This window comes from Gallus gallus, chromosome Z (assembly GCF_016699485.2).
Source record: "Gallus gallus isolate bGalGal1 chromosome Z, bGalGal1.mat.broiler.GRCg7b, whole genome shotgun sequence".
NCBI classification, from domain to species: Eukaryota; Metazoa; Chordata; class Aves; order Galliformes; family Phasianidae; genus Gallus; species Gallus gallus.
In genome coordinates this window covers 41,959,985-41,972,169 of record NC_052572.1, presented here as the reverse complement: position 1 = coordinate 41,972,169, position 12,185 = coordinate 41,959,985, and the positions used below count along the sequence as shown (strand labels likewise).

Genomic DNA, 12,185 nt, shown 5'->3' with positions numbered 1-12,185 from the left:
CATGTGTAGCAGGTGAATTTTGTTTGCTAATGGATAAAGAATGATGACAGCATATAAATCAATAGAGATTTAAAGAAAGCATGACCATAAAGGACGTGGTTTAAACTGCACCAGCAGATTCAAAAGGAGAAGAAAAGCTACATTCAGCATTCTACTCCTGACATTTAATTACCCAGGTTTCATACATCAGCAGTTTAATATGAAATAAGCTGAAAGAAAAAGTGCTCACTATTTTTTCCTGTTAGAACCACATTAATGCTAATGTTGTTTTATATTTTGGCAGCAAATAACTAATTTACAAGGATTTTACTTCTTTCTCTTTTTTTATGAAAGAGCTTCCACATATTAAGACAAAGTATTGGAAAATTAAGACCTCTTTCCTGGACTTCCATTTTTTATCTACTAGCTTTTCATGCGAAGTTTGTATGGTCTTATCTGACAATACTGTTAACTACTGCCTGATACACAAAATAGGTATCTTTGATAATTGGGTATCCACATACTGGAGCCATTTTCAGTTTTCCATAGAAGTCACTATGCACTCCAGAATTTCAGATAATTCATACAGAAAAGGAAAGGAACATTAGCAGGTAATAGTCAAAATTGTGGTTCAAGGTATGAAGTGACTAATTCTGAACAAACATCTTGCCCTTAAAAATTCCATCTAAACCTTACAGGTATCTGTAATTTTACTGAAGAAACATCTGAAATTCTTAAAATTATTTTTCCTTAAAATGATGTAACAAAGAGAAGACTCTTTGCATCCGTGCTGATCCACACTGCAAGGGTAGATAGCAATAAGACAAGAGGAAATTGTTTTAAACTAAACAGGGAAGATTTAGGTTAGATGCAGGGGGAAATTTTTCACTAAAAGGGTGGTAAGGTGCTAGAACTGGATGCCAAAGAAGTTATGGATGCTTTATCCCTGGAGATGTTCAAGGTTGGATGGGGCCCTAGGCAGTCTGATCCAGTGACTGATTAGTGGTCGACAACCCTGCCTGCATCAGGGGTTGGTTTGATGATCCTTGAAACCTAAGCCATTTTATTACTCTATGATTAATGTATAGTCACTGTGTCCCTCCTGACAGGGTTAGCATCAGCACTATTTACTTTGTCATCTCATTTACACTGATAGAAACTACAGAGATAAAAATTACTTTTATCTTGGAAAGACAAGGAGTAGATAGACAATTATGCCAACGCAGTCATTTTGCTTAAGTGAGCTGATACATTCCATGAAGCCCCTATCCACACTTTTTTCCTTATATCTCATCAGTACAGTATGCAGTGTTGACAACAGAAATACAGAATGAGACAAAAAAAAAAAAAAAAGGCAAAAAAGAATGAAAAAAAAAAAAAGCAAAGGAGAAAAACAGGTTGCAAAGAAAAAGCTGTAAAATACCCCACGAAGTTCACTGCATACACATTTCATTACTGATTAACAGAAGACACAGCAGTCACTGACCTAGTTTTCCAAAAGTCAGTTTTAGGGATACTTCATGTGGATAAGAACTTTGAAAAACAGAGTCAGTTATCAACCAAATCACAATCACATGATTTCAGTATACAGAGAAACAGTTATTTCGGATTAGAATGCACTGATTAGAGCAAGGAGCAGAATAAACCAGTGCAATTCTTCTAAAAATAAATCATGGTGGGTACGCAGGTAAAGGTGTATTGTATTATGCCTTGGATGCATGGAGGGTGGAGGGTGTATGAGGTGCTTAAGAAGAAGGATATTTAATTTCTTTTGTAGATATACCAGTAAGGACAGACATGGGTGCTCAAAGCAGTAAGAAAGAAAAATATCTTGAGTGGTGCTAATTGCAAGCAGTAGTACTGATTGATCTGACATAAATGATTTGTTTTTACAAAGATACTTGCAGACTAGTTCAAATCTTCCATTCACCCATACATTTATGACATGAAAATGAAGCTTTTTAACTGCTCCATAAAACCCCAAACCCCAACAGGATACATACTATGCATTTGTAGAGCAACTGTACATCGTATGAAATGACATACATATATTAACAATGGTGGCTTATTACAGCATTGTGTTATCTGTATGCCTAACTAATTCTAATGTGAAGAAACTGCAGATGAAGTGGTAGCTTCACTGTACCTAGTTTCAAATACAGCTGTAAGAAGGGAACAAGTAGACAACAGATGATTATTTTCAAGCTGTGGATGTTCTACTCCCTAACGTTTTTTTCATTTCAAAATGTAATTGTATTTAATCATTGCTCTCCCTTGAGGTTAACTTGTTTTCTACCACTGTATATAAAACATGCATGAAGCACTGTCTTAATACTTACTGAGGTTAAAGCTTCCACATTGGCACCAGTAAGACACAGGAAACGGACAACTTCAAGAATGCCATTGTTTGCAGCAAGATGTAAAGGTGTTCTTCCATACTATTGTGGAGACAATAAGGGGTCATATTAGTCGAAGAATATCATTCCAATGTTTATGACTAATAATAAAACAAATCGTACAATTGTTAGGTACTGATATGCTGCAAAGGTACTGCACAAATTTTAAGGTAAAGTCCTTAGTCTTTAAAGCTCTGGATTCAATTTATTTCAAACCAAGCATTACTGAAGATAACACATCTGCAGTGTTCTTCTAGCAAGGAATAAAAGATGAACATAAGGAGTGCACATGAAGGGATCTATGATTACAGTGACAAAAGGAAAGTGCTGAAAGTATTCCTCACCCTGTTTTTGCTCTTTTCTCCAAATATTTCTGCTGACAACCGGTTTTCATATCAATCACTTCTGGTCCCTTATGTTCACCGCTAACATCATAAATAACTCTACTGTATACTGTAAATCCTTCCATTACTTGTAACTCCTCTTATCACCTCATATTTTAAATACAGTTCTCCCTGTTTTAACCCTACATTCAGAACCAAACTCACTAGCTTACTTCAAAAAAAGAGTACTTGAAAGCAAAGCTAAGTTTATGCCAGCTGCAAACTGGAAAGATGCTTACTCCTCAAACTCAAATAAATGTCTATGATATTCTACTGCACACAGACTGTGAAAGAAACCACCAGTGCCCTCAACTGGTATTGGATATGTATAGGACCAAGGACAGATGGTGCTTAACTGACTCACATCATGGGTCTCACTGCTGAAGAGGACAAGTAGAAATAAATGTCCTTTATTTCATAAGACCATTACTCACTCCTTCAAATAAAGTGTGTTCTTAAAAATCACTCCAGAATACTTGACTCCTAAAAGACTAACAGCACACAAACTTTAATTGCAGCTCCTGTGGCATGATCCCATATCTACTGAATAGTTGAAGGCTGTTTTTTAGTATGGTATACTTGAGGACAGGCTACTGATCCCAGCTGAGCATTCTCAGTTATGAAAAGAGGTGCTAATCCAGCCTTTTGCTGAATTAACTCACTTTCCAAAAATGTGTTCTCAGCAGTGAATCTAAATTTAATTGCCATAGTCAATCATATTTATGCTCAGAGGCAAGATCTGAGAGCTCATTACTGTAAGTTTCTTGACTTTGCAGCTGATGATTTTAATTATTAAAACCAAGTTATTTCACTGGACAACCTTCAAGCCAGGAGACCTGCAACTTTAATTAGCTGGCTAATATAGAGAAGGTCAGTTTTCATAATAAATGGAAATATTAGTAAAATGTTACTGTTGGTACATGCATGTTTTTGGAAAAAGTCAATTACAATATCTGAATCAAACAACGGATAACAATATAAAGATGCCTACAAAAAAAAAAAAAAAAATTTCTAAATTTCAGAGCACATAAAAATTCAACAAAGCAGAGAAAGACATCAAAACTAGATATCAACACAGCATGTTAGCAGTCTATTGGCAGACTTTAAACTTATGCAAACCAGCTAAAGGAAGATTTCCTCAAACAGTTTACTTACTTTTCACCTAAAGACACATAGCAGGAAAGCCAGAATGTTAAACCTGCATAGCACCTCATTTAGTATCCCATACCCTGCAGCAATAGCACAAGAAAAGAAGCCAAGAAAGCAGTAGTATCTCCAAATTTAGAGATAGGCAATTAAGCTTTCTCTTTGCAAAGTGCCTACTGACTTTAGTAATGCGCATTTCACATTTTTTCCTGGCAGTAATCCATCAATAGGCGTCACATTCAATATTTTTGAAGGTTTATCACTTCTGTAATTGTCACTTGTAAGTGAAAGAATAACCAATAGGACAATTTCCTGACCTCCCGCAGTCATCTAACTATGATTTTTGAACATAGTTTCACTTTTTACGTTTTAGTTCTGAGGATTCATGTACTCTACTGGTGACAACTTTTTATACATGAAGATATTGTGTTCTAAGACAAATGTTCTATCATCATTTATTTTAATATTTTAATAAATGAACTCAAAAAAGAAAAACATAAACCAGCTAATATAACATGCATTTTTATAACCAGCAGTAGAATCTACACTTTATTTCAATCACTTGTTCAGATGACAGTGCAGATCTGTACTGCATTTATAGCAGATTTTTAATAAAAATGTACCAGTCTTCAATTTTGCAAGCAATTTAATGTTATTAAAATACATCAAACCAATCTCTGTTCAGGCCACCAGAAACACACAACCTGTGTTCTTTGGTGCCTAGATATGATCTACACATCTAGGGAAGAAGGCTGGCACAGACTTCAACACTAGAGCTGAGTGGCAAAGTACACTGTGGCAATTAATTCACTTGGGCTCCTTCTTCGTGCATCTTTAATCCATGAATTAAACTGAAAAAGGTAAATTTGCAGCATAAGGCATTTAATGTTTTGCATTTGGCCACTTTAAGAGAAAAAAATGAAGGAAAAATAGTTTCCTAACTAGCAAAGTAGAGAAGGTCATCTAATGCAATAGGTGACGTCTTAAACAAAGCAGTTCAGTGCCATATCTCGTTTACCTTATTAGTGACATCCAAGTTACAACCTGCTTCACAAAGTGCCATTACAATAGGGACATTCCCGTCTTTGCAGGCCACATGCAGAGGAGTGTTGCCATGTCTGTCTTGGAAATCTACAAAACATCCTTGATTGATGAGGGTTTTAACTACTTCTATCTGACATCTTCTTACAGCAAGGTGTAGAGCTATATGACCATCCTGAAAACACAAGAGAGGCAACACATGAGGTAAAAATAAAAAACCAACTATTTTTCAGAGTCACAATCATTTCCCAGTAATTGCATGCATTTCTTTGCCTCCAGAATAATAATAAAAAAATAAAACTGGGGGAGGCAAAAGGGAAGGGCAGGGCTGGAAGCAGGGAGATGCACAATATCTGTCAGAGCAGATCAGCAAGTAGGAAGCAAATTTTTTATTAAGCCAGCAGGCTTTGCAGTGGAATGGATGAAATGTAAATACACATTCTCTAGTGAAGACTTCCCCACAAAGTGGGAGCGTGACCAACTGAAACAAAAAGCTCAGCATTGTAAATAACACTAGTATTACATCCCTAACCTCTATAAGTAAAAAGCAATCTGTTTAGTGATCTGTAACTTTAAAGACAGAGCTCTCTTTCTCATTGGAATAACTTACAGGCAACCTGGCCAGGAAAAAAAAAAAAAGTTTACTTCTTTTTGGGGAAAAAATGAAACAATATTGCACTGAACATGCTTTAGCAACAAGTTTGTAACTAGCACCAATAAAGCTAGCTATAAGGAGAGGCATAGCAGAAGTATAAGCTAAGAAACACAAAGTTTATTTTTTTTAATCACATTGTGAGACACAAGACAGGATTTTGGATCAAATGGAGTTGTATTTTTAAATAGTTCAATTTTCGTGTATTAGGAACAAGTGTGATTTATCGACCCACAGGAATCACAGGCAAACTTTAAATCTATCCTTTTTCTTTAAGTCAATGGCCTGTTAAGAATTACAGAGCCAAATGTTCCTTCCATTTTCCTCAATATTATTCATAGGGTGATGACTGATAAAGGTGATAATGAGTAATCAAAATAATAATAAAAAAAAGTAAAAATAATCAGCTACCAATTTTAAAGACTAGTGCAGCTATCCATATTCTCTGTAGAAAGTGCTCAGAAATCCCAAACGACAAAAAACAACGCTGGCATTCAGCATTCAAATAAATCAATTCAGAGTTATAGCTCTGTGACACCTGTGAACTCTGGAGGCAATTCCTACTAAAAGTAAATCACTCACCCATAACTAACCTTATCTGTTGCATCAAGGTCAGCTCCATGTTCTGACAAGCATTCCACAATATCATGGTATCCCCTAGCAGATGCTGTCAAGAGTGGAGTCTCTCCTTCTCTGTTTTTAATGTTCACGTTACAACCTGCTTCACAAAGTGCTTTGGCAACAGAGTAGTAGCCATGCCAAGAAGCACAGTGCAATGGGGTTTCTTCTTCCTAGCAACACAGAATAAAAACAACCCACAATGAAAAAAAAACCAAAACAACAACAACCAGAAACAAATGCTACAAGAAGCAATTCACCTCCTTAGCTTAGAGGGAAAGCAAGATGGCAGGAAAAAAAAAAAAAAAGACAGTGTACTATACAAGCCTTGTTGAAAGGGGATAATTTCAAATGTTGACGTTCTGAAGTAGTTCCTGCTGATGCACTAAGGGATTACAATGAAGCACTAGATTTGCACCATCACCTGGATTCTGGGGGTCTATTCCTCACTAGAAGGCTATCTGTTGACAACACTCTGAATGTGAGTAATACTAGCCCAAACATTTCCATGCCGCTAAGGCTAACTGTCTTGGTTCTCCTACTTGACAAATGATTCTCATTCATAAACACTTTCTACATCCACATCTTGCATGCCAAGGGACTAAAATAGTGTTTAAAACAGATAACTCACCAAGGAGATATAAATCTCACAAGACTTTCAGCTTGAGACACACTTTTTTGTTTGTTTGTTTAAACCAAGGAAGATTCAAAACTTCATCTCCAGTATCGCTGTATTTTGTAACAATTATATGGAATATCATTAAGAAATCCAAAAGTTTTATAAAAATATGTTATTGAAAATACTGGTTTTGTATCCCACTACAAAACAAGAATTGTAACGAAGAGTTTTTTCAAAGTCTAAGAAATGGAATACCCTTTCTGTACTTGATTAATAACAACAGACAATTAGTGCTGATATTAGACGACTTGGGCTGTATTCAAGGTTTCTGTACAAATCTAAGGAAGGAAGTAGAAGTTGATTCTGCTTAAACAATACAAATATAGCTCTACAGGATGCCAGATTTTAGTTCCACAAGTCAACATCCATGCATAACAGAATATCAGTGAATTTTGGGTTGAATGTATGCTTTCTTTCTCAGTTAAGAATTTCCTGTCTTATCACAAGACTTGACAGTTCAGAGCTCACAAAAAAAAAAAAAAGAAAAAAGAAAAAAAAAGAAAAGCATCTTTAAAGGAGCCCTTCTGAACTCGCCTTCTGCTTTCAAAAATGAGCATTTGACACTACTGAAATCTCTCATGCCTCATAAAAAAGCTGCTGAAATCAAAGCAACAAGTAATAAAAAGTGTTAGCTGAACTCACAGGGCACGCACCACTAGCAGGACCTTCATGATGAGAAGCTTCTTCATCTTTAAGCCTCCACTTCTACAATGATTTGTGCTTTCTGAGTGCAGCAGTGGTTAGTTGCCTTATGCACTCTGTTTTTGAGTACCTATTTATTAAGAGGTATCAAGACTTCCATAATTTGAATTTTTTGTCTTATCCAAATTCATAGAATCACTGAACAATCCAGGACCTTTAAAGGCTATCTAGTCCAACTTCCCTGCAATGAACAGGGACACCTAGAGCTAGGTCAGGGTGCTCAGAGCCTGGTGCAGCCTGGCCCTGAATGTTTCCAGGGACAGGAGATCCACCACCACTCTGGGCAGCCTGTTCCAGTGCCTCACCACCCTCACTGTAAAAAACTTCTTCCTTATATCCAAACTAAATCTCCCCTCTTTTAGTTTGAAACCATTTCCCCTTGTCCTGTCACAACAGACCCTGCTGAAGAATCTGTCCCCTTCCTTAAGATACTGAAAGGAAATTCAAACATATTAGGGACTGCAAGGAAAGGCTTAGAGTCTTGACCACTCCCACTAAAGCTGTGTTTCTGTAGGAAAAGCAGAAAATACTTCACCTTATCTTGGAAGTCTGGATTGGATCCAACACTACAGAGAAACTGAACCACATCCACATGCCCATATCGAGCTGCAACATGAAGAGCTGTCTCCCCAGACTGCAATTACAAAAGAACATAAGAGTGTAATTTTGTATGTTGCCCCGAATTTATACCACTATGTACAGCTTGATTGTCTATGCTGCTTGGGGCACTCCTTTCTTCCCCTAATAGCTACAGCTGCAGTTAGCTAAGGTCTCCAGTTTGCAAACTGTAGTTGCATGTGACAATTATGATACCACCAGACAAAAGGTACTTCTTCAAAGGCATTCCTCTTCTGGAACTTACTTTCCTATTTAATTTGTTGAAGATCGCAGCCACAATGGAACTTCTGAGTAATGTGAGGAGACGGATGTGTGCATAGTTGTTACTGAAACAGGTATCCCAACTTTACATCCATATGTGTAAGGAGCTGGCCTAACATTTAATTATATCCTTTGATACATGTATTTCGGTTATTACATGAAATAATTCGCAAACTTTTGTTATAATTACATTACAAAGAAACAGTATTTCTACTAACAGTGTAGCTCCTCTTCCAGTACTTCTATCAGGAATAGAATACTGATATTGCTAGTATGCCCTTCCTTTTGCTAGTTCCACGATTAAAGCACATTTCACAACTACATATATTCCACAGGAATAACTGCCTCTGTACTGAAGCTTTGGCTAGTGTGGAAACATTGCTGTGGTACAAGCTTTTAACAGCAACTAGCTTCTCAGGCAGATGTTGCTGAAGTAACTGCGAGATACAGGCTAACAGCTCATCAACTCTAACTTCTTAACCTTCTTTATACTCAATAAAGTCAAATCTCTTTGTCAGACTAAAGTGATGTTCAATCAAGAGGAATGAAAAACAGAATCACGATTTTACCCTGAGTTCCAACGCAAAATCCAGTGTTCATGTGAAAATTAATTTAGGTTTGTTCTTTTCCACCTACCCACCATGTACTCACCACATTTATATGCACACTTGGTTAACATTCATCAGAAGAATAATCAGTATGTTCAGCTACTTAAAAGCTGTGTTATTATAGCCCTACGTGTCAGCTTGTAAAACCGAACTAAAAAATTCAGTCACTTTGTAATGCTATAATGTGATGAAAAACACAGCAATGACAGCAGGATAGTAGAGTCCCAGGCTGCAGCAAGTGAGGAGAAGCCCCAGTGCAGCAGCCGTGAATGCAGAAACAAAGAAAAAAGCTGCTTACCTTTGGGATGCCTCAGGTAGGCAGGAACCTCATGCAAGATACCCTTGCCTCCACTACCAACCCTTACATGAGTTCTGGGAGGGATGGGTCCTGGCTCCACCCGTTCTGGTCACTCAGGTGCATGCAGTGCACCTTTGGTCCAAAGGAGTTCCTTTGGGTTGGCTCTACCTTCTACCAGGTGCTCAACCAACAGCTGTTTCAGGCTGTGGCTTAGCACTTTCACTGCACACATTCTTAAGATTACAGCACAGCTCAAAATCATTTCAATTCAAAGACCTCTCTCCTTTTGAAGATAAAGCTTTATGAAAGCAAATGAAAAAAAAAACAAACCCAAATTCCATGAAATATGGAAGAAATTTTGTTCTTACCTTATCCTTAACATCCAGAGGACACTTATTCTCATTCAGAAATTTCAGTGTTTCTATATGACCATGTCGAGAAGCCCAGTAGATTGCATTAGATCCGGCCTGCCCAAAATGTTTGATTACAGGTGTCAGCAAGGACTTTTGAATCCTGATTTTAGACATTTACTGAGGTAAAAATGCACATACGTGTATAGTGACACATTGAACAACCCAGACTCATCACAGTAAATTTGAGCTCATCACTTATATCAGCATATACACTTTTTTTCTTCAAGTCGGTTTCACAACTGGACATATCAATACCAAAAAAATGACCACACTCCGTACATGGATAATTAATAGGATAACTAGCTCTATGCAAGCGATAATCCTCTTCACCTTTGCAAGGGAGATTATGTGGAAGTCATAGGATAAAAGCCTTTGTAGTGCTTATTCTTCCATTTATTAAGTAGGAGCAGACAGTACTTCAAGTTCACTTTAAATGAGATCCAGATCATTCAAAGATATTTTGAAGAAACACTAATTGTAAAGTTTACCTGAATTTTAGTTGTGACATCCCCCATTACTGAAATGTGTGTTTATCATTTTGATTTAGGGCAATCACTAATTTGAACTAACTTAGTCAACTTCATAATCAAGAGCTACATTTTAAGATTAGTATCATTCAAATTACCACAGCTAATAAAATGATCAAAATGAGGGCATATGCACTAATAACAAATGAAGGTATTAAAAATTTGCATTTATCTTCTTGCTATGGAGACTAATGAATAACTTACAAAACAAGCTCTACAACACATACTTCTTCATTTCCAGTACAACCTGGTCTGAACTGTCTGTCCTCTGCTAGCTGAGAGACAAAATCTTATGTAGAAACTGACAAATCAGAACTCTTACCTTATCTTGGACATCAATACGGGATCCACGCTTTAGAAGCAACTGAAGCATCTGAATGTTCCCACAGCCAGCAGCAATGAGTAGTGGAGGTGTTCCATGCTAATAACGTAAAATACAAGCAAGAATAATGTATTTAAATTTTGAGGGATTAAGAACAGAGACTGGAATAGAAGAAAGGCAGTTAATGGCATCTCTGGCTGTCCAGTTTTAAATAAGTCTTCAGGGAATACTGTAGAGTAAATAATTCACTCCTTTGTCCAACTGAATTTATTATTTATGAATTTTCCATATTTTTGGGGGGATGAAGTCACACTGGCAAGATGACACAAAATACTAAAGGCACACTTTTCAGATTAGGAATAATAATGTTAAGCTCTCATTAGCCCAGTTTTCAAAAGATGGTCCCTTTCACAATTTCTTTGTAGCTACATTTCAAGCAACTTAGAAAAAAATAAATGAATATAAAAGAATATCTAAGTTTTTGGCCACAATACCTCAAAGACACAACCCACTAGCAACATATTAGAAAGCTAAATGGTACTGCAGCATCTGAACAAAAATGCCTATTTGAAAGTTTCAGTGCTCCTTCAAAGCAAAATAATAAATGCTTTACTTTCACAGTACTCTTCAAGAATACTTCTTAAAGCGTTTTATAATGAACATAACAATCATTAAAAAAAAAAACAACTGAAAATCAAAGCTGAGATGATTTATCCAAGGTTTAACAGCAGAGCCAGCAATGAACCCTCAGTCTCCTAGGCTCAGTTAAAATACTCCCACTCAAGCAGCTGCGGGATACTAAAATTCTTCAGCAGGAAACTCATTTTGTTTCTGAAAATGAATGGCACAATCTAACACTGTGTTCATATACAAAGTTTCTGCTGCATGGGACTTTTGTTTCTGAGAGTGCTTTGCAAAGCTGGTTTGTCAATCTGGTTATTTGTACATGTTCAGCCACCCTTATGTGCTAAGGAACAGTTGCACACTAAAGCAAAGGCTAATCTCTAATGTAACAAAGCAGTTTTAAACAGATCTGACTAGCAGTTTTTCAAAAGCTTGCTTTTTCAAAAGCATATTTCAAGCTCAATTTTCAGGTAGTCTGAGAAGACTGCAGGCAGAACTAGTTAAAATTTTCCCTAAAGACAGGCAGAATAATTTCCCATCCACTTGACATTTCTTTTTCATTTCACGTGTTACATTTCTATTACAGCCACACTAATACATTCAACAGGGTTAGAGCTAGTCTGCCACCCACCTCATCACAGACCCACACTCTACCTTGTTGGGTTGATTGACATCGTAATTTGTCAGAGATCCCAGAAGGTGCTGTAATCCAGGAACATTGTCATCATTGATGGCATGAATAATAGCTTTCATCACAAAAGAATCTTCTTCATCCTTGTAATTAAAGACAAAGAAGAAAAACAGCTTCAAGAAAAACAACCCCTCTCCAACTCAACAGTTGCCAAGACACTGAAAAATCTTAAAAAGTGAAATTTTGAAGTCTTCTGCTGAAAGTAATTCTTTGTGAAGCATATAGAT

General features: G+C 36.8%; 1 protein-coding gene across 8 annotated transcripts in view; it reads right to left on the bottom strand.

Moving 5' to 3' along the window:
* DAPK1 (death-associated protein kinase 1) overlaps positions 1-12,185 on the bottom strand; it is a 98,348-nt gene that overhangs the window by 17,672 nt on the left and 68,491 nt on the right. For all 8 annotated transcript variants that reach the window (XM_015280319.3, XM_015280320.4, XM_040655635.2 and 5 more), the window contains 7 exons: positions 11,922-12,041; positions 10,644-10,742; positions 9,750-9,848; positions 8,132-8,230; positions 6,191-6,388; positions 4,923-5,120; positions 2,319-2,417 (listed from right to left, as the gene is read on the bottom strand). In XM_015280319.3, coding sequence (XP_015135805.1) covers positions 2,319-2,417; positions 4,923-5,120; positions 6,191-6,388; positions 8,132-8,230; positions 9,750-9,848; positions 10,644-10,742; positions 11,922-12,041 — 912 coding nt within the window. The remainder of the gene's footprint in view (positions 1-2,318; positions 2,418-4,922; positions 5,121-6,190; positions 6,389-8,131; positions 8,231-9,749; positions 9,849-10,643; positions 10,743-11,921; positions 12,042-12,185) is intronic.